We start from the raw sequence: 23,298 nt of genomic DNA, 5'->3' as shown, positions 1-23,298 counted from the left end.
TTGAAACTAATGGGCTTAGAAACCTGATTTGATCAATATACTAAGTAAAAGCAGATCCACCTCTTATGTGCAAGCACTGAGGATTAGGCTGGTGAAACTGAAGTATTAAAAAAAATGCCAATTGTTATTGTCATTCATTTATTCAGCATATTTTTTCGAAGAGTGCCTACTATATCCCAGGTACTTTTGTGAGCATTAGGGATACAGCAGTGAGTGAAGCAAAGTCCCTACCCTTCTTGAGGAGGGACATGAATATCAGATGGTGGTAAGTGCTATGGAAAAATAAAGCAGAATAAAGGTGTGTTAAATTGCTACAGTATATTAGTATGTTAGATAATCTTGGTAATCCCTCTGCCTGTCATATTTTGATTTGATAAGCTGACATTTGAGCAGAGAGAAAAAGGAAGGGAGGGAGCAAAATCAGCCAGTCTTTACAGTGGTCTGCAAGGCCCTAAAGTATCTGGTTCCCACTTACTCCTCTGAGTTCCTTTCATACTTCTCTGTCCTTGTTCACAATATTCCAGTTACAGTGAACTCCCTCCTTTTCCTTGAACATTCCATTCTCCAGCATGGGACCTTTGATCTAGTTTTTCCCTTTGCTTACAACTCTTTCTGAGATGGCCATCTGACTAACTCTCACCTCTGGTCTTTGCACTTCCTAAAGAGGCCCCTCTGAACCCCATCTAATACTATATCCTGTCCAATCTCCCAGCCTAGCACTCCTAATCCCCTTTATTCTGCTCTACTTGTTCCCTTTCTCATAACATTTGTCACTAATAATCACTATATTATCATCTCCCCCCACTAATAAGCTTCATTCACAAGAGCAGGAATCTGTATTTCCCATCTATATATTCATTTTTTAAAAGCATTGCTTACATTTTGGGTTTTTTTGCTATGTGGTTTTTTTCGGGGGGGTGGTGTTTTTTAATAAGTGGTCTGTATTCTTTATCATTACCAACAGAGGTAAAAATTGTTAGGTAAATCATTCATTTCCTTAATTATATGAAAGCAGATGAATTACTACATTTAAAAGTAAATTTAAACAAGATCAGATTCTTTGGACAACATAATCATTGAATCACTCTTTTAATTTTACAGACTTTACCAAATTATTTGTCCTTGTTTATTTTTCTTAGAATGCATAAACTTGTGAAACCTTCTGCTGAAAAGAGATATGTGGATCTTACTGTGTCATTTGCTCCAGATGTTGATGGAGACGAAGATTTACCTGGACCTCCAGTAAGATACTACTTTAGTCATGACACTGATGAACAGAAGTTGTCTTAAATTTAAGACTACTTGATTTTGGAAAGAATGCACTTAATTCAGGAACTAAAAAAGTCAGCTCAAAATGCTATGGATTTCTCTTTGATAAAGCCTTAATTTAAGGGAACCATCAGTAAAAAAAAAGGAAGTACAGTGAAGAATTGTAAAGGATTTTGAAGCATAGTATATACACTCATGTTGTGCTTCATATGTGGATGTGATCACAAGCAACTTTGAACTGGAATGCCATTTTATAATGCTTACCAAAAAATTGTATATTGACTTCTTTGGATGAAACGAAGGAAAAATTACATACCCAAGACTAGAAGAGCTAAAACATCAAGAAATTGAAAGTTACAAATGTAATTATCCAAAACATTTAATCTCATTTTATAAATTGTTGTTGTTGTTGTTTAGTATTTGAGGCCCATTTTTCTCTTCAAATAGTATTTGGCTCCCTGCACCTTTCAAGATGAGGCTTTGAATTTAACATCAATGGAGGTGGGGGGATAGTAGCAGTGGATAAAGAGTAGACATTTAGAATTGTACAAATGTTACCTCTGCTCATTTTACCAGAGTTTGCTATATCACTGTCTCTCCAAAATCAGGATCTTTGTTGACAGCATCAGTGTCATAAGTCATGATGACAGGTGTTAACCGGAACTAAATGTTAACAATACTGTATGAACTCTTGACAGCCCTCTTAGAGAATCCACAAATGCAAACAGATAAATATGGTTGGTCATTTGATTCATCAGTATGCCTTCTAATGTGGCTGTTTTATTTATTTGGAACTCTAAACCTAACTGTCATAGTATATAAGACTAAAAAGTTTTGTAAATGGAGTGTCCTTAGAAGTTGAAGAGTAGAAATTAAAAAATTATCACTAGTTGAGTCTTGATTTTTTTTTTCTTCCAGCAAACAAATGGACAGAAAAACAATTTTTTTTTTTTTAAAGGAAATGTATTATTTAATTCCACATTCCCAGAAAGGGAGTTGACAAAGATAAAAATTTATTTTTTTAGATCTTTATTGATAGAAACGTTCTGTTTTCTGCTAGGAGCTATTGCAGGTATTCATAGAAATGCTTTCATTAAAATAACATAAAGTATACTCAACACTGTAAACTCAGTGAAAACAGCAGGTGTTTCATTTACTTCCAGTGATATGTGTCCTAAAGCAATTGGCATTTCGTAACCACAGAATGTCATTTCCTTCTAGCTGCTTTTCCTCTATTTTTCTGTTCAGACCATTAATAAGTACTTTGATAAATTAAAAACTGATTCACATCAGTATTAATACAATTTGATATCTTTTTCTATTCCCTCCTTAACTTTCCTTTTATTCCATCTGTATATAGTTTAGTCAACCAGGCATATTGTTTCATTCTTTTGTAAAAGCATCATCCCATGGAGGAATGGAGGTTGAGTTTGTATGATTAAAGGGTAATCTGCATTGGAGGCAAGGATAAGTGGACAGGATGAGTCTACAGGAACTGACTACCTTTGAAATAAGCAATTAATTTTGGTTCATCATATCCTTCCCTCTCACTTCATGTATATTGCAAACACAGTGCTTAAAATTAATATTACTTAAAAGTGAATTCAGGAATATCAAAGCTCTGTGGCTTGGAACATTAGAGGCTAGCACTAATAAAAGAACTTTCCTATAAGAAGTCTGTTCCACTTTTTTGTTTTGTACTCTATGACAGCAACTGATACTTTCTCAGTAGCCATTCAATAATTCTCAACTATGATCTAGTATCTTACTTACTCTATATAAATCTCTACATCTCTTCAGAAGTAAATTTAGAACAGAACCTGGCTATCAGTTCTTATTTCTGGAGATCAGTGCTTTAGCAGATTTAAACAGAATCAACAAAGATTAAGTTCATTTTATGATTAAATGTGAAACCATTTTGTCATTGCTTTTTTTTTTTCCTATGGGTAACAGTATTGCCGTTTATTTCTTCTATTTAGTTCTGCTAAACTGGAAAGCCAGCATGAATTTAATGACAGTTTTTTTTTCATTGTCTGTTTTATTTCTGTACCATGAGATCACTGCTGGTGATTGAAATACCAGGTGCAAAAATTAATGATTTGATTTTGTACAGTACCACTGAGTGATTTTTTACTTATTAAAAATAAATCAAGAAATTTGACATTATCTTTGTAAATCCTGTTCTGAAGTTGACTCTGGAGATTCCAGTTTTACTATTCATTTTATGAGTAGTATTGCTTTGGTGTTTCCTAGTTTTCAAGTTGTGCAGTCATGGAGATACAGCACTCACTGGATGTGGAGGGACATTACTTCCAAGTGCTTTTGGCTCCTGGAAACTGTTAAAACAATTGAGGGGGAAGATCTGGTAAATCCCAGACTGCTGGTCAGGGATTTCTAAAGCCCATTCATTACTTTATAGAGTTCAGAGCAGTATGTTACTAACTTATAAGTTCCTTTAAATTGTCCCAAGGGTAGAACTTGGATATAGATGTGTATTTTTATTTTTTGTGTAATATGATACACCCTGATGGCGCCAGTGATAAGGCATAAAAAAATGTTAGCAGTGTTTAGAGTTCACTATTTTGTAATTGTAAAGTGAGATCTTAAGGGGGGAGAAAAATCTCTTTACCTAATACCTTTCAACTGCAGTAAATATTATCAGAAATTTCATTATGATTGTAAATACATAACCATTTAGTATACAGTCATTAGGTATTGCTTTAACTATTTTACTTCTAACAAATTCAAAACATAAACCAGGAAGTTGCAGTCTTGGGTGTCCCAGTAAGTAACCAGTCGATAATTTGTTTTTCTTGCCATGTCTTAGCTTTCTTTATTTAAGAAATATATATGTATTCATATATATACACATTTGTGTGTATATACATATTCAAAAGAGTACATAAAATACAAATACACAATTTTGGGAATAATTTTAAAGTAACTAGTTGTGTAACAAGCTCTCAAATCAATACAAAATTGACAGCAGCCCAGAAACTCCCCTTATAGTCGCTTCCCATTCACAACCAGCTTCCCCTCACATTAGCACTATTCTCCCTTTTGTGATAACTGTCTTTGTTTTTATTTATAATGTTACCTCCTATGTTTGTACCTAAACAATACTGTACTTTTGATGGTTTTTTAATTTTATGTAAATAGAATTATACTATATTTTCCTTCAAGATGGGATTCTTCTTTCATTCAACATAGGATTCATCCATGTTGTTGCTTGTAACAACTTTATTCATCATCATTGATGTATAATTTACCTTTGCATTAATGTAACACTTCATTCATTCTGTTGACTGTGGACAGTGGGTTTTCGCAGAAGGAGGATCACAGTTGCACAGTGAACGTTATTTTATGTGTGAAAATCGTTCAGTCATGTCCGACTCTTTTGTAGCCTGCCAGGCTCCTCTGTCCTTGGAATTACCCAGGCAAGAATACTGGAGTGGGTAGCCATTCCCTTCTCCAGTGTATCTTCCCAACTCAGGGTTCAAACCCAGGTCTCCTGCCTTACAAGGCAGATTCTTTACCATCTGAGCCACTACAGAAGCCCAAGAATACTGGAGTGGGTAGCCTATCCCTTCGCCTAGTGCAACTAAGCTATGTATGCCTAGGAATAGTCCTTGATTGTAGGATATTTACATCTTAAATTTTATGAGATTAAAACAAAATTTTCCCTGAGCAACAGAGATGTTGTGCTTTTCTACTTTGCTCAACTCTGGTGTTAACAGGTTTGTTTGTTTTTTTAATTTTGCCAATCTTTTGGATGTGCAGTTATATCTCATTGAAGTTTTACTCTGCATTTCCCTAGTTACTTGTGAAATTGAGTACGTTTTTATATGTTTGCTGGCCACTCTTTGTTTTTTGTGAAGTGACTTTTAAATTCTTTTGCCCATTTTTTTGCTTGTGTTGGCAGATTTTTTCTTCTTTGATTCATTAAAGAGCATTATAAATCCTGTTCTTGGTTGGCTCAGTTCAGTTCAGTCGCTCAATCACGTCTGACTCTTTGCAACCCCATGGACTGCAGCACACCAGGCCTCCCTGTCTGTCACCAGCTCCCAGAGTTTACCCAAACTTATGTCCATTGAGTTGGTGATGCCATCCAACCATTTCATCCTCTGTTGTCCCCCTCTCCTCCCGCCTTCAGTTTTTCCCAGCATCAAGGTCTTTTCCACTGAGTTAGTTCTTCACATCAGATGGCCAAAGTATTGGAGTTTCAGCTTCAACATCAGTCCTTCCAATGAACACTCAGGACTGATCTCCTTTAGGATGGACTGGTTGGATCTTCTTGCAGTCCAGGGAACTCTCAGAAGTCTTCTCCAACACCACAGTTCAAAAGCATCAATTATTCAGTGCTCAGCTTTCTTTATAATCCAACTCTCACATCCATACATGACAACTGGAAAAATCATAGCCTTGACTAGACGGATCGTTGTTAGCAAAGTAATGTCTCTGCTTTTTAATATGCTGTCTAGGTTGGCCATAACTTTTCTTCCAAGGAGCAAGCATCTTTTAATTTCATGGCTGCAATCACCATCTGCAGTGATTTTGGAGCGCAAAAAAATAAAGTCTGCCCGTTTCCCCATCTATTTGCTATAAAGTGATGGAACCGCATGCCATGATCTTAGTTTTCTGAATGTTGAGCTTTAAGCCAACTTTTTCACTCTCCTCATTCACTTTCATCAAGAGGCTCTTTAGTTCTTCACTTTCTGCCATAAGGGTGGTGTCATCTGCATGTCTGAGGTTATTGATATTTCTCCCAGCAGTCTTGATTCCAGCTTGTGCTTCATCCAGCCTGGTATTTCACATGATGTACTCTGCATAGAAGTTAAATAAGCAGGGTGACAATATACAGCCTTGACGTACTCCTTTTCCTATTTGGAACTAGTCTGTCGTTCCATGTCCAGTTCTAACTGTTGCTTCCTGACCTGCATATAGGTTTCTCAAGAGGCAGATCAGGTGGTCTGGTATTCCCATCTCTTAGTTGGCTATATAACTGCAAATATTTTTTCCCACTCTGGCTTGCCTTTCCCTCTTTTATGATGTTCTTTGATATAAAGAATTTTTTAATGGTTATTTACTGGAAAGTATCAAATTTTTTGTTTTAAGGCTAGAGTTTTTTGTGAATTTTTAAAAATTGTTCTCTGAAGCCACAAAGTCAGAAGATACTCCTCTGTATTACCTTCTAAAGCTTTCGTTTTGACTTCCATACTTTAAGTTTTTAATGTATGAGGAATTACTTTTCTATATCCTAGGAAGTGCCTCATCACCATTTACTGAAGTCTCTTCTTTTCTGCAGTGCCACCAAAGTCGTGTCATATCCGTATATGTATACATATCTTGCTGTATTTTTTGTTCATTTTCTATCCCTGTGCTGGTATACTGTCTTCATCACTATAGCTGATATATTATTTTTGATACTTGGTGGAACAAATCTTCCTGACTTATGTTTTGTAATGCATCTTGCTTATTTTTAGCCCTTTGTATTTTTGTTCTCAAATTTCTAATTTCAAATATGCAAACCTAGCATGTCACAGTTTCTAATTGTCCTGCTGCAATTTTATATCTTTCATCTGATAATGAAAAGCATTATTATTTAATAGTCTGTGTTTAATAATTCCCAAATCTGAAGCTCTCCTGCATGCTCTATGTTTGTTTCTGCCAATTCTCATTATCTTGTGTTCTTGTATGTGTGGTTATCTTTACCTTTATGCCAATATTATATTTGAACACCTGCTTGTAGGTCTTGAACAAGACAATTTGAACTGAATGGGCCCACTTTAATGAAATGCAGACTTTTTTCACTAAATATATCTTGTTGTTTAGTCACTAAGTCATGTCTGGCTCTTTGCAACCCCTTAGACTGCAGCATGGGCTTCTCTAGTGGCTTAGATGGTAAAGAATTGCCTACAATGCAGGAGACCCTGGGTTGGGAAGATCCCCTGGAGAAGGGCATGGCAACCCACTCCATTATTCTTGCCTGAAGAATCCCATGGACAGAGGAGCCTGATGGGCTAAGTCCATAGGATTGCGCAGAGTCGGACACAAGTGAAGCAACTTAGCATGCAGACTGCAGCATACCAGGCTTCCCTTTCCTTCATTGTCTCCCGGAGTTTGCTCAAACTTGGATCCATTGAGTCAGTGATGCCATCCAGCCAACTCATCCTCTGTTGCCCCATCTCCGCCTGCCCTCAGTCTTTCCCAGCATCAGTCTTTTTTTTTTTTTCCAGCATCAGTCTTTTCCAGTGAGTCGGCTCTTCACATCAGGTGGCCAAAGTGTTGAAGCTTCAGCATCAGTCCTTCCAGTGAATATTCATGGTTGATTTCCTTTAGGATTGACTGGTTTGATTTCCTTGCTGCCCAAGGGACTGTCAAGATCTCCAGCACCACAATTCGAAAGCATCAATTCTTCAGCACTTAGCCTTCTTTATGGTCCAACTCTCATATCCATACATGACTACTGGAAAAGCCATAGCTTTAACTATACAGATCTTTTTGGCAAGGTGATATCTCTGCCTTTTAATACACTGTCTAGATTTTTAATAGCTTTTCTTCCAAGGAGCAAACATCTTTTAATTTCATGGCTGCAGTCACTGTCCACAGTGATTTTGGTCCCAAGAAAATAAAATTTTTTCCCCATTTCCACTTCTTCCCCATCTATTTGCCATGAAGTGATAGAACTAGGACTATGATCGTAGTTTTTTGAATGTTGACTTTTAAGCCAGCTTTTTCACTCTCCTCTTTCACTCTCATCAAGAGGCTCTTTAGTCCCTCCACAAAATACATACTACAATCTCTTATGATCCATGGAAATGGAACCTCAGTTATAGAGGACAGACTGTAAACTCATAGGCAGATTTTCAACTGTGCAGTGGGTTGGTGCCTAATTCCCATGTTGTTCAAAGATCAACTGCAGTTTGATTCCTAACATGATTGATATGTTCATCTTCCATAAGACTTTTCATATGCTCTGGTAAGCACTTAGCCACTAGTAATTCAGGATCTTTTTGACACAATTTCAGGAACTGGGATTTTTCTGAGTCATTCGTGTGACTCAGAGCTGAGCTGACTGTACTGATACCCTTACTTCCTGTTAATCCTTAGTTCAAAAATTCTTCAAACTTGGTATTGTGGACTGGGGTTACCAGAGCCAGAGCCCCCACCTCTTTGCTGGTACTACATTCTACCTTTGAAGCCTTTGAATGTTTTAGCTTTGCTCAGCTTCTCGGTGACCTTTAGAAAATCTATGAAAGCTCCCAGGGTACAAGTGCTCACAGATGAAGAATTCATTTCCTTTATGAATTTCTGTTTTCTCCCAGATACTAGCCTGATAATTATTCACTAACTTAGCTTTCTGATATCCAATACTTTTTCAAATACATTTTGTCCAACTTTCCTAAATATTTTCAAGTGAGAATGTTAATCCAAATTACTCAGCTCACTTTATTTCAAAATTTTCATTAGGGGTTGTTCCTCTTCAACTCTTAGGTTTTTTAGGAGAGTGTTTCTTTATTTCCAGCATAAAGTGTGGGTAATCCAACTTGATATTCTTTGTCTTTAAAGTGGAACACTATGGGCTACTTACATTTAATATAATGACTAATTTATTTCTGACATTTTATTTTGGGGGGATTTATTTTTTGTCTAGCTTGTTCTATGGTTTTTCTCTATTGCTTTTTAAAATTTGTTTGCTTTTTAAATTTCTGTGTATGCCAGGTATTATTAAACCATTGTCTGTCAAATCTAGATATCCTTCTGTATTCTAGAATTTTGTAAACCCTATTTGTCCTTCATCATCTTGCTTCCCTTAGGTTCCACAAATAGGGGACACTAGCAGGAGACTGGAAAGCTGGAGAAAGGGAGACGAGACTTTGACTATTGGCATTTGGTTGCTGGTCATCAGTTTATCACCTCAGTAATGGCTTTTCTTCCAGTGGTTGTGGTTGGTTCCCAGGCTCTACCTTTTTTCTGCCTCTCTTCAGGGTATCTCTTCTAGATTTCCAGGCTCTAATAATCCTGTCCTCTTCCCCGTAGTAGTTGTATCCATTGCTGACATTTTCAATTCTCACAAAACCTATTTAACCAATTCCTTCCCTTAAATTCTTTCTTAAATAATATGGTTTTTCTTTTTGTGAATTATACATTTTTTTTTCTTTACTAATTTAGTAAATTTTATCTTTTAATGATTAACTCTGTATTGCAACATGCATATTCAGATTAAGTCAGACTAGAGTTAATCATCATATTTACATTTTGGAAGATGATAATTTCCAAAGATGGCCACAGTGATATTTGCATGCTCATGTGCTTTTCTCTTAGAACCTTGCAACCAACCATCAAGAGACAGAATATTTTCCGTTACTTTGAAACAAGAATTTATGACTGGCTCAAGTAGTGCAGTAGAAGGCAGCATATGTAACTGTACAACTTCCAAGGTTAGTTGGAAGGAAAACGGTCTGTAATTTTAAGCTAGGCAAAAATGTGTCAGATATAACACAAAAAAGTACAATCCACAGAAGCAAAAGTTGATGGGCTTCTGCTCTGCAAAAGATGGTTTTAAAGGAATGAAAAACAAAATGAAATATTTGCATATCATTTATCTGACAAAGGGCTTGTATTTAGAATATGAACAGAGCCGTCAAAACAAATAACCCAATAAAAATATGGTCAAAATAATTAAGTGTATATTTTGCCAAATTAGATTACATGAATGGCAAATAGCACATGAAAAAATACTCAACATCATTAATCATTAGGGAAATGCATATTATAACCACAGAGTTACCACTACAAACTTAAAGATAAGATGAAGTGCTGGCAAGGATGCAGCCAGAGCTCTCAGACATTCATAGTAGAGGTGTAAAAAGGTAGGACCACCTGTGAAAAGAGTTTTACAGTTTCTTATAAAGTTAGACATACATGTATCATTTGACCCAGTAATTTCATTCCTAGATATTTTTCCAAAGTGAAATAAAGACATATTCACACAAAAATCTGTGTACAAATATTTATGTAGCTTAATACTTGCCCAGAACTGGAAATGATCCTAATATATTTAAGCTGGTTAATGGATGAACAAACTGGTACCTCCCTACATAGTGACATTTCCCCCCATATTTATATACTATTCTATATAAATAAGATAGTATATAAATAAAGCAGAGTGAACTATAATACACAACACTTGCGTGAATCTAGACATTATAATGAGTGAAAGAAATAAGTCCTAGAAGATTCTGGACTGTGGTACCATTTATATGACATTCTGCAAAAATGCTGAACTATAGGAATGGAAAACAGATCGGTAGTTGCCAGGGACTGTGTCTGAGAAGAATTGACTAAAAAGAAAGGAGGTGATGGAACTTTCTATATCTTGATTGTGGTGATGATAGAATTCACAGAACTATACAACAAAAATTTAATTTTATTGCATGCAAATTAAATTTTTTAAAGGAAGAAAAATAATCCCTGTATATAAGATATATCACACTTGGGATTATTTATTCAATTCACAGTTTTTCCTATAATGAAAGCTCCAAGAGAGCCATACTTAATTCTTATCACTAAGAATTCCTAGCCCAAGGACATGCAGCTATCCTTCTCTCTTTAAATGCTCTGAGTTCTCACATAAGAGAATGTGGGCTAACCCTTCAGGATTAGAGACCACATGAAGAGAATGGTTCAGCCAGGCCCAGGTGACCACCAGCACCAGATGTGTGAATGAAGCCAACTTAGACCATCCAGCTCCAGTCAAGCCACCAGCTGGTTATAGTCCTACAAATGACATCAAGATGCTAGCAGAAGAACTGCCCAATGGAATTGAATCCAAGTTGCTGATGTGCAGAATTGTGAGTAAATAAAGTGGTCATTGATATAATCATGTTTTAGGGGTGGTTTGTTACATAGCATTAGATAACTGACACAATATCATCCATAGAGAAAAAAAAGTTTGGATTCCCCAGCCTCCCCCCTACTTTTAAAAAATTATTTTAAAGATGTCACAGGAAATCCTTTCGTCTCTGGAGGAAAAAAAGGAAAGAAAAACACATTAATACATTCCCAGAGATTTCTGCTAGGTGGTATTTTCTTATATAGAGTCCAGGTAATGTATTATGCCATCATATCTATAATAACATGTTCATCATTTGTGGTTATATTGCAAGATAGAGAAAGTCAAAGATGAGGGGAGAGAGCTAACGGGACCAATAATTTATAGAGGACAGAGGGATACTGGGACATGGTGATAGTCTTTAAATATTTGATGGGCTTTTTAAAACCATGTGTCGTTTTAAAGTCAAAAGTCGGATTGAAGTGAAGTCGCTCAGTCGTGTCCGACTCTTTGCGACCCCATGGACTGTAGCCTACCAGGCTCCTCTGTCCATGGGAATTTCCAGGCAATAGTCTTGGAGTGGATATGTATAAGTCAAAGGGAGAATGTTTCAGACTTAATAGTCAGAAAAAATGCTTTAAAATGAGAGCTAACCAAAAGTGAACTATGCTGCCTCAAAAATCAGTGAGGCAGCTATCATTAGGAATTTGCAAACAAGTTGAATGGTCACATCTTAGAAATGTTTTTTGTATTGATTCCTATATAGAATGAGACACTACTAGATAATTTTCTAAAGTTCCTTAAGACTGAGTTTGTTAAAACTATTTGTCATCACAAGAGTCATACCCATGTTTTAAAACTTGGACTTTTAAACTTGGCTGTCTTTTTAATTAGTAGACTTTCCAGATATGCCCTGATGCAAATAACCAAACCAAGTTGTTTTGCCTCATAATCTGTAGGAACAGGAGTTTGTTTTGATAACTGAATCCAAACGAGCTGATGTTTTTCTCTGCTGCTTACAGCTTGTCAAGTGATCATGTGTACCAGGAATTGTTTAAAAGGATGGAAAGAAACTGTCATATCCAGTCTGCCCTGCGTTGCCAAAAACTGGACTACAAACAGGGCCAGCCTTGTGGTCACGTGAACTGTGCACTGGCACTGGGTCCCATGCTTGGTTTAACAGTCCGCTGCCACTGCTTTGAAATTCTTAATACCTTATGAACAAGTGGCCCCACAAATTCTGTAGCCAATCCTAACTACAATCTTTATCTGTAGTTCCTCGCCACCCACTCAATCCTTGTTATCTTGCACTCAGCCTTCTGCCTTTACAGTGGAATAAGACTTCTCTCTCAAGTCATCTATGTCTAATGACCAATCCCAAGTTTCGTCTTAATCATCATTCATTTTCATCTGTCTCAAGCATCTGACACTGTTGACAGACCATACCTTTAAATTCCATTCGGTTTCCATGACTGTATGGTTTTCTTCTTATCAAACTTACTTGATAAAGCTGAGTAGAACAATGGAGTGAAGCTAGTAGTTACAATACATGCCTCAGGGTTTTTTCCTCCAGAGTGGGCCTATACTGTATCTACCAGGATATAATAGACCATAGACTATAATCCTATAGTGTTATAGGATTGATACTGTATTATTAATACTATACTATAGTACATTATAATCCTACCTGGTGGCTCTTATAAATCATATTGGTTTTTTATTATTTTGTTTTCCTTTTTTTAATACAACAGTGAAGTGAAGAACATACCAAGGGTTTCATCAGTTGAATATATAAATGGTCGTAAATTTCCTCGCGTCTCCTTCACAAAATAATCAATGACACTGAAAAGATTTGGGAGTGTTACCTGTATAAAGAGAGGAAGAGAAGTCTCAATGTTGCCTGTGTTAATGATAGAGTAAAAGAAAGCTCAAATGAAATTTAGTGGAGATTACTATGTATTTCCTGTCCTCCAGGAAATCATGTCAGTTCCTCACTTCAGTGGCTTACTGAATGTTCAAGATTTTACCTATTCATGAATTTTATTTCTCCTATGCAACCATATCTTCTTCCCTATTAAGTTACCTCTTTCCTGTTATATACAATTTGGTGGCCAATAATTGGATACTCTGATCCTTCCCAGTTGTTGCATGAGAGTGTGACTCAAGTTACGCCCAAAAAGCTCCTCTCCTGAAATTTGAACTTGAGTAGAAGAACAAGAAAGCAGATTCCTAATCAGATGATGCTTAATACAAGTAACTGCTTCCTAGTCCCTAAAGGTTTCCTAGCCTTCTGGTCATGTTATGAGTTTTCTATATTCTTTTTTTTTTTTTTTTTTGCTTAAGTTAGTCTTAAGAAAATTGGTTTCTTCTCCTTGAAACTAAAGACCCCTTTGAAGCCAGAAAACTTAGTATTTTAATATCTCATTGTAACAGCGTAATTCCCACCACTGCAGCCTAACATCAGAGATACTCTGTTTCCCTAGCATCCTAGACTGCAGGCCACATTACTTCATTCTCATTGGCTGAAACCAGTGTAGATATCAGTTTTTCCACCTGTATAATAGGTGCTGACTCTGGGTAGTGGTCAAACTTAAATTAGGTAATGTGTGTAGAGTATTTGGTTCTGTGCCTAACATAGTACTGAATGGTGATAATACTATATATGTCAGTTGGGGTAGAAGGGGGGTTGAAGACAAGGAACAATCCTTTCTTCACTACTTGTTACTTTTAAAAGGGGAATTTTTGAACTTCTGCATGGTAGGTATTAAAGGACCAGACACTGAAAGATTTTTTTCCCATTAGAAATAAGCATATTGGAATACTATATACTTCTAATTGGAGAATGTAAAATAGATGGTAAAAAATGTTTTTCTCTCCTTGAGACAACTGTATTGAAAAAGATTTTTAGAGAAAGAAGGAAGTGGCAAGAATTGATAGAAGATGGTCTTCTACACTGCCTCTTCCACCTCCTCTTGCATCTCGCGTCTCACCCTGGATGTGTGCCACCTTTAGGGCCTCTTACCATGGCTGTTTTTTGCAGCACTATGCTCCTAGGCAGAGAGTCTGCTTTTCCACCTTACTTTGAATTCTATAAGGTAGGTGTTTGGGAGGGAGCAGAAGAAAATCAACAACAAGGAAATAGCTACTTACAGGCTTTTCCAAATCAATAGTGTAGTTTTTCCCTGCACTCATCACTTTGTAGTGCTTGATTCTTGGCAGGCTGAAAAACCAAAAGAAGTTCATCTCCATTTGAGTACACAACAGAGTCAAATCAAACTAAAGTGAGTATAAAATATCACCTGTATAGTAAAAAGCTATGTTCCCATGATTCTAGTTTGGCCAAAAGGGTGGGGGGTTTTATTCACCATTTCCTGTGTCTCTTTTTTAGGGGGTTATACACTAGTGTTCTGTGTGCTAAGCCGATTCAATTGTGTCTGACTTTTTGCAACCCTATGGACTGTAGCCCACCAAGCTCCTCTATCCATGGGATTCTCCAGGCAAGAATACTGGAGTGGGTTGCCATGCCCTCTTCCAGGAGATCTTCTCAACCTAGGGGTTGAACCCACATCTTTTATGTCTCCTACATTGGCAGCTGAGTTCTTAGCACTAGCACCACCTGGGAAGCCCATTTATACACTTGGGATAAAGGAAACTTGGGTCATTGAGTGGATGAATGAGAAAGAATAACTGAGATGAAAAAAGGAATCAAGAGCTGAAAATCTTTCAGGCTGAAACTATTTTTTTTAATGCTAGTAATTTACAAAGTAGAAAACAGGATAAAATCCTATGTAGGCATACACGTATCAAATATATATTCTCTATATTAAAAGGGATATTCAATTCATTTCTGTACTCTAGCATTAGGCACACAATAAATATTTATAAAACTGAATTTTAAAGTATTAGTAACACATATAATAGTGCTGTTTGCTAGAACTAATTTCCAGTGAAAGCAGAAGTCAGTATGTTTCCCTTGATTGATATGGCAGTAGTGTCAGAACCAAGACTTCTCTAATGTTAAAAAGTTAATAACATTTATTATACCTCCATTTGTTTGAAAGACAAACTAATTCAACATCTGTCCAGTTTACAGAAGCTGCACAAGCAAAATTATCCCTCAGATTTTTTTTCTACAGAGCCTCCCTTGTTCTTTTACATCACTCCTCTCTCCATTTCCAGATCACATTCCTCTAGAACTAATCTATAATTCTATTTAAGGAACTATCCCCTCATCTACTATAATATCCAGATCTTCTCTTAATTGAGTATCATGTTGGAAAACAGCTAACAGTTGTTTCCAATGGCTTATTCTAAAGCTTTATTCTAAAAACATATGATAAAACCTAACCCTTTTCCCTCCTAAGGGGGGAAAAAGTGTATTCCCTAGTGCTGAACCTTCAGGAGGAATCAGTCACAGGCTGGTGAAGGAAGCTTCTCGACAGAGGAGATCCTACAAATACCATCTTTTGGGGTGTCTAACTCTGGCTTTATCTTTATCCCTACATGAAAGATCTTTTTAATAATACTTCTGAAAACCCTCACCAATTCCAGCTGGAATTCCTTTATTCCTATGAAATAAGTGATTATTATTTCTTGGAAGACTGATAGAAAGCTTGAAGGGCATGGCCTTTATAAACTGAAAGATCTAGATTCATATTCTGGTCTAGTTGTGTGAACTCTGAGCCTCATTTCTTTGTCTATATAATGGAAATGGTAATGCCTTTCTTCACAGTGCTGTTATGAATTAATGTTTGAAAAATCCTTAGTACGGTGTCTGTCACATGTAAACACTCAGTAAATTATAGCTGTTTTTTTTTTAACTACTTTTTAAAATGCATTGTTTTAACTTAGTTTCTGTCAGTCTCAGCTTCTTCGCTTATAAAACGTGGAAAATACTGTCTCAGTTTTTATTGTGCTTGAAGGAAGTTTTTGTCAAACACTCAACACCCACAAATGTACCCCATTAAGTTGGGATAGCAATTGTTGCTGCTAATAATAACCATCATAGCATCATCACCATCATCATTTTCATCCCTGGTAAAGTTGTGGGAGGAAAAGCAGCAAAAGTTAAGAGCCTCTTGGCACTTTTAACTAGTAAGACCAAGTTCTAAGGCCAAAAATAAGATAGGAAAAAAATTCCACTGAAGTCACTTGAGGTTTTACTCATTTCAGACCTGTGCTTTGCTTGCATATTTTGTTTTTCCAAAGGAATAAAGGGATAGGAAGAAAAAAAAAAATAGATCGTTAAATTTGCTCAACTGAGGTGTCTTGATTTTAACATCATAAAAGAAGTAACTGTCTTTTAAAAAAGAATGTGTGGCCTTAAGTGTGGCTATAAAATCTTAGCTTCTGACCCCAAATTTTGCAGAGGAATGAATTTGGGGTAAATATTTTCTATTGCTTTCTTGCTAATGGCTTCCAAAAGAGTTTATACTTCTAACTTGCCATGTACTCATAACAATTCTAAGAAAACAAAACCAAATTGTGACACTTGTAAGAATAACTTTATGTCTTGTGAATTCACACATCACTGGGCTGAATGAAGGTGGATGATATGTCAAAGAGAAGTCACCTCATAAGTTGCCATTGAATGACTTTTGTTCCTGAGAACTATATCTTTCCCCCCACAGTTGATTTATTAACAGATGGAGATAATTTTACTTTCAAGTATGGCTTTGTAAACCAACTTGTCCTTTTCAGCTAGCATTTTATCAGACACAGGGGTCTAAACTTGCATGGCTGAAGAAACATTTCTCCTACAACCTGCAAGAGAGTGAATTGGTTTTGTGGGTAACACAGGTGCTTCCTAATAGTCTAGATTTCTGCCAAAGTCTTTACATTAAGCGCTACGATCTAACAGGCTTAACTTCTGCTCTGTAATTGCTATCCTTTAAAATTAGATGACCTGTTAAACAAGATATTAAATCCAGGCATCCTAAAAGACTTATTTTGAGACATTAGAGAACATATATAATAATCTTTACATCATGGATATATCTGGCTCTTAAGGAATACTTGTGCAAAAACAGTTAAAATTTTTCCTAGGCACTTTCATCAAGTATAAACTATTCCCAAAGCCTAAATAACCACTTACTGACTCTTATGTTAAAATACTGTGCTTTGGCCATTCTACCTTACTCCTTGCTTTCTAGATAGCAACTTTTCTTTAGAGTGGAGAGAAAATCAGTTTTATGAAATGTTATAAGTTCTTACGTCCATCAGCTATACAAGCATGAATTTCTGTATGAATTTAAACTAGAAGTATGTTTACTAAAATTAAACTTAGGTAATTTTGATATGAACTCCTTTGCCAGACTTTTTCTAATAAGGTTAAATGTAACTTAAATATAATATGAATGAAAACTGTGACATTAAATCCATATCCTAAGAATACAAACTCATTGCATTTGGTCACAACCCATATTTACAACAGAAAACTCTGTTCTTTCTCATAGCTCACTCATATGGAAAATGCAAATTGAAAGTTGGACTAATTTAGACCACACTAAAAGAGAGCTTGTTACTATTGTAAAGGAAATATACTGTCTTTGAAGAGCTATTAGATCTCAGGATTTTGTTCCTTTCATGCAGAATGGCAGCACAGGGTTCATATGTAAATGATTCAAACACTCAATCTAACCAAGAGTATGAAAGAAAAAATCACTTATGTGATCTAATTTAACTTTCAAATAATTAGATTATATTTCTCTTTTAAAAAATCTGTGAGACAAAGTTTTTTGCTAAATAAGAATTATTTTATTCAAATTTTTAATATTTTATTTAGAAAACCTTAAGATGACTTAGAATAAAATCCAACAATAAATATGCAATACTGTATTAAAAATTTATAAAATATTATTGAAGAGCATTAAAGACGAGTTAAATATTGACCTACAAGAGGACAAGATCTCCAAGTAACAATATGGACTAATCCAAAAGCATGTCCTCAGGGTAAACATGAAGCTGTAGGTTGGTGAGTATATATACATCATTTCCATAAAACTTAAAAACATAAAACAATGCTGTGTAATAATTGAGGGACAAACACATGGAGAAGGAGAGAGTAACTCAGAGTGTGCACCTTCCAAGGACTGGTTGGGTGGGGGGAGTGCATTTGGAGAGAGGTGGACTGATATGGAGTGTTTGGCTTGTCACAGCTAGGATTTGAAATGTTTCAGTCTCAGCTTCAGATTTGATGCTAACAATTCTAAGCTCTATGCCAAGTTCATGAACTGCTGGAGAAGGGCCAGGACCTGCCTCTACTTTCTCCCACACCCCCAACCTGAGAGTTGGCTCCTAGCTAAGAGTGGCTCCATCCAGTCACTGCCTTGATCAGATGCTACACAGGTAAGAGACAGTCTCAGGAGCCACCACGCCATGGACCCAGGTTCAGCTTTGTGACTTAGGGCATCCCTTAAACCAAGGATTTTGTTCACTGCTGTATCCTCAGTATCTAGAGTATCACTTGGCTTATAGTTGCTCAATATTTATTGAAATGAGTGAGCAAATGAATAATAGAACTATATCCAGGACCAAAGTAATTTGTTCACTGTTCTTCCCTACTACAAATACTAGTTTTGACTAGCATTGTTTATATAACATTCCCTCCCTATTATTGTGTTCACATGTTTATCCCCAATGAAGCACACAGCAGATGCAGATCTGAACTTGTATGACTACTTTCTAAAGTGATAATCATGTTTTTAACAATTCCATACATTTTAAAATTAAACATACTCTATCTCCTGCCGGATGGTGATGGAGTAATTTCTGCTGTCACTGCCAGGCCTCAGGATCATATTTCCCATGGAAGGGTTCTTCTCGAGCATTTCAGTTGCTTCTTTCCGGGACACTGAGTAAAAACATCTACAGAGGTGAGATTAAAAAGAAATTTTTAACTGATGAAGCTCATTACTTGAAAAGATGCTACTAAAATAACTCTTAAGAACTACAGTTATTAACTTTTATTACCATTTCCAGTTTTATTATTAGTTAATGTGATATAATTACTATTATTACAAGCATGTGCCACTGGGAGTATACAGATACAATACTTAAGGCCCTGCTTCCTTCATTCCTCCAAAGGCTTTATTTTTAAACAATGACGACCTGAAGAGTTATCTACTGATCAGTATATATTTACCATTACCACTTGAAGGTCTAAGATAACAATATATTTCCAGTTTCAGTTTATAATAAGCTCTTAGATAAATAATAATTGTTCGTGGTTTCTTTACAGGGATACAAAACATATATATAGTATAGTATAGGAAGTCTGCTATACTGCTATGTCTGCTGAGGACAGCCTGGATGGGAGGGGAGTCTGAGGGAGAATGAATACATGTATATGTATGCCTGAGTCCCTTTGCTGTCGACCTGAAACTATCACAACATTGTTAATAAGCTGTACGCCAATACAAAATTCAAAGTTATAAAAATATATATATATATATACACATATAGTTTGTTTTGTTGTATGATCTCTTTTAAATAACATACTTAAGGGTTTGTCTGAATCCACTCCTTTGGTATAATATGGGTTTTTAACAGCATTGGTAGCATTTTTATGTGTAAAATTTTGTAGAAAGCACTTCAGTTCTTTTGCACTTATAGTAAATATTGTAGTCACTGAAAAGTCTGGTTTTTCAACAGAAAAAAATTTAACTCATAGCAATACGCCGAGATATTGAAAAAGTGTTTCTGAGAGGCGGGACAAGGAGTGAGTTTAATCTTCTTTTTATTTATCTGTAATAAACATGTATTATTTGTTTCATTGAGCAAAAAAAAAAAAAAAAGAAAAAGAAGCAGTCTATGTGACTTTTAACCTATTAATCCTGGTTTCAGCTAAGAGAGTGGCTAGCAGTTTTCAGTGGTTGTAGTACAGATGGAGTACATGTCAGAACCTGATGTCAAAGATGGTACCAGGACAAGTTTCATTGACAAGAAAACCTAGACTCCAGAGTTCACAGTCTTAGTCACACTTTCAACAATATAAGAAGTTAAAAAACTAATGTAGACTGTTGCTGATTTTAGGATGTTCCGTGCCTTTTCATCTCCAATAACACTTTGCCCATTTCACATGGTGTCTTCCTCAAAGTACAGGCTCAAGACGAGTCACTGATTGACCCACTGAGGATAACGTTCAGGTAACTTGGTCCAATTTCCTGATAGAAACTCAGTCAATCATAGAGTTTCGTGGTGAAAAAACATCTTTTCCTTCCTTCTACATAGAACTTTTATTTAGATTTGTTCTTTGGGAAAAAAATAACTATTTAGTCTAAAGGTGTGGGTGGAAGGGGATTTCCTTTGTGGTAAGAAACTTAGTTCAAGTCTGCATTTTGTTGATATAACATAGAAGAGGAAATGTGGCTTGAACTCAAGAGCTCAGAGATATACTGTGTATCCACAAGACAGTTATTGTTCCTGGTTTAATGAGTCCAGTGACTATCTCTCCTTGATAACTAGAAACTTTTAACAACCTAATAAGTAAACTGGAGTTCATGGTGCACTTACGCTGGCATAGGGTTCAGTACATCCTCATAATCTTCAACTGGTTGCTTCCCTTTTTCTGGAGATGAGCTTGGTGTCCGCTCTGTCTCAATCCTCCTTTTCTTTTCTTTCTCTAGAACTTCATGCAGTCTAATTACTTGCCCAGGAAGGAGTGACACATGTAGGGGAACTGACAGCTGAAACCAATTAAAGCAGTAGGCAAACAAGAAAGGGAGCCAAGTAACTAACTGGTTTTAGCAAAGATGAGCCTGTTCTGGTCCTAAGAAGCTTCAGTTACCTAACAGAGGTGGAAGGAGAGGATCATGAATAAAGGATCATAGTGTCTTAGATCTGCCTCTAAACCAACTAGTTTCTTCCTCCAAGAAACACTCCTTTTGGTTTGGTCCAAAACAAAGTGTACCTGGCCTTACAAGCTGTTTCAAGTAACAACAAACCTCTCATTTTTTTATTCTGAGCTCACTGGATCTCACTGCCAGGGAAGTCCCAGAGCACCTGCAAGTTGCCCAGCTGTCCCAAAGGTAACCTGGAATAAGTTCCCCCAGCCATATGGCAAATAGGGTTGAGAGAAATACTTGTTAAATGACAATCGGCAATCAGAGATCCATACTTTTGATGTATTTGTGTTTATATTTTGAATTTTCACTCACACATTAGAATTATGATACTGCTCTACCTACTAAGGTTTTTTAATAACTTGTTTTTAATAGCTTTTCTAGAAATGTGTTTGGATTGAGTCATCTATATTCACCTTAGCTATATTCATACCCCTGATTTAGACTTCGTTATGACCAGCTATGTACTCTTGGAAGTTATCATTTAAATGGTAGAATATTTTTCTTTATGTGAAACTACCTAGCTTAAATAATCAGCTGTGTCTGATTATCATTTTGAGCTCCAGAGTAGGGTATACATTTTCCAGGGGGTGTATAAGAAAGTTCTTTGGAATGTGGGAAGAAAACACTAGAACTTCATTTTCTGTTTACACATTATCTAATGAATCTTAAAGAGTATTCTTCTGAATAACTAACTAATAATCAGTAAGGCATTCCCTTATATATCATTCAGAAAAAAAAAATGAGGAAAAACTGATGAGGAAAAAAAATGAGGAAAAACAGTCCCTTATTAACTGCCTGTTATGTCCCGAACATCATGCTATTGTAAATCCTCACAGCAATGCTACAAGATAGACATTGCTATTCCTACTTTACAAATTAAAGAGGGAAAAAAAAAAAAAAAGGCTCAGAAGATTAAATAACTAGTCCAGGATCACATAGCTAGAAAGTTGAGGAGCCAGGATTCAAACTCCAGTTTAATTAATTCAAAAGCAATGTCTCTGCACTTTCAACTATAGACTATGTTCCTGAAACTTTTACTAAAGTTGCCCTAACGACAGTATGGTATGAATGTATACACAGAGTGACCTGGGAACATTGTGCACAACTGGTGGCTCAGTGGTAAAGAATCCACTTGCAATATAGGAGGAGACATAGGTTTGATCCCTGGGTTGGGAAGATCTGGAGGAGGAAATGGCAACCCACTCCAGTATTCTTGCTTGGAAAATCCCATGGACAGAAGAGCCTGGCGGGCTACAGTCCATGGGGTCACAAGAGTCAGACATGACTTAGCAACTAAACCACTACTAGCACAGCATTTGAGGCAAATTGTCACCTTTTGAAAGTGCACATGAATTTTATTTTAATTCTGCACATTTTAATTAAAAAACAATGCTTTTTATCCTTACCCCAGGGGAGAAACTAAAAACAAACATTTTGTGCCAAAACGTCAAATATAGTGTTCTAGGAAAAATGTAACCCAAGTTTTTTCCCAGTAGTTTTAGTATATTCCTTGATGCCTAACCACACACCTTTGGGATATTGTACTCCAATATAAGAAGTGCCAGACCACACACAACAGTGACTTTCCATAACAGAGGAAAGGAATGCATGTCCCCAAAGAGCTTCTCCCTCCCCTCAAGTCAATACTCCTTTTACATCTCTAACAATCCTACTCTTCTAGCTTCCTGTGACTTTCCTATGTGGTAGTTGAACCTCCAACTTGTATTTGTTTTTGCCTGAAAGTGCAGTACTTATTTCATGTGAATGTAAAGCCTTTACTTAGAAACTAACTTTGGATAAAGTCTGTCTTTATCTGACCCTAACAAACATGGGGAGTTTTCACATCCTCTAAGAGTATTAGAAAACATGGTGCCCTTTAGGGAGTTGGTTTTCAAAGTACCTCATGTTTCTTAGTGGATTTATTTAAAATAATGGTATTTATCTTGCTGCAACAGTTGACTCTAACTGTTCATAGGTAGATCTTACTGTTTGTCTCAGATAAGATACCACAGAGTTGAACAGATAAGCTTCCCTTTGTCTTAAGACTCACTAAAAAAATGTTGAAAGGTCACTTTTCATTTTGATAGTCTGTCCTTGTCATTTGCCTATGTTATTCATAAAATCTGGGGCTTCCCAGTGGTAAAGAGTCTGCCTGACAATGCAGGAGACAACAGAGACACGGGTTCCATCTCTAGATTGGGAAGATCCCCTGGAGTAGGAAATGGCACCCCACTCTAGTATTCTTGCCTGGAAAATTCCATGGACAAAGGAGCCTGGCAGGCTACAGTCCTCGGGGCTGCAAGTCAGATGTAGCTGAGCAACTAAGCACAGCACATTCATAAAATCCAC

General features: G+C 36.4%; 2 protein-coding genes across 4 annotated transcripts in view; one reads left to right on the top strand and one right to left on the bottom strand.

Annotated features, from left to right (window-relative positions):
* The window catches only part of UBA6 (ubiquitin like modifier activating enzyme 6), an 87,441-nt gene extending 84,006 nt beyond the window's left edge, over nt 1-3,435 (top strand). Inside the window, exon 33 of the mRNA XM_019962828.2 lies at nt 1,140-3,435. Coding sequence (XP_019818387.2) covers nt 1,140-1,290 — 151 coding nt within the window. The 3' untranslated portion in view covers nt 1,291-3,435. The remainder of the gene's footprint in view (nt 1-1,139) is intronic.
* Nucleotides 3,436-9,937: 6,502 nt separating this feature from the next.
* STAP1 (signal transducing adaptor family member 1) overlaps nt 9,938-23,298 on the bottom strand; it is a 30,269-nt gene continuing 16,908 nt past the window's right edge. For 2 of the 3 annotated variants that reach the window (XM_070791532.1, XM_070791530.1), the window contains 5 exons: nt 20,618-20,790; nt 18,842-18,970; nt 14,255-14,324; nt 12,873-12,969; nt 9,938-10,152 (listed from right to left, as the gene is read on the bottom strand). In XM_070791532.1, coding sequence (XP_070647633.1) covers nt 10,043-10,152; nt 12,873-12,969; nt 14,255-14,324; nt 18,842-18,970; nt 20,618-20,790 — 579 coding nt within the window. In that variant the 3' untranslated portion in view covers nt 9,938-10,042. Of the gene's footprint in view, nt 10,153-10,681; nt 11,295-12,872; nt 12,970-14,254; nt 14,325-18,841; nt 18,971-20,617; nt 20,791-23,298 lie in introns of those variants that run through there. The other variant, XM_019962826.2, reaches the window with a different exon arrangement.

The sequence above is a fragment of the Bos indicus genome, chromosome 6, assembly GCF_029378745.1.
Source record: "Bos indicus isolate NIAB-ARS_2022 breed Sahiwal x Tharparkar chromosome 6, NIAB-ARS_B.indTharparkar_mat_pri_1.0, whole genome shotgun sequence".
NCBI classification, from domain to species: Eukaryota; Metazoa; Chordata; class Mammalia; order Artiodactyla; family Bovidae; genus Bos; species Bos indicus.
Note: the sequence above shows the minus strand (reverse complement) of the source record. Positions and strands in the feature narration are given on the sequence as shown.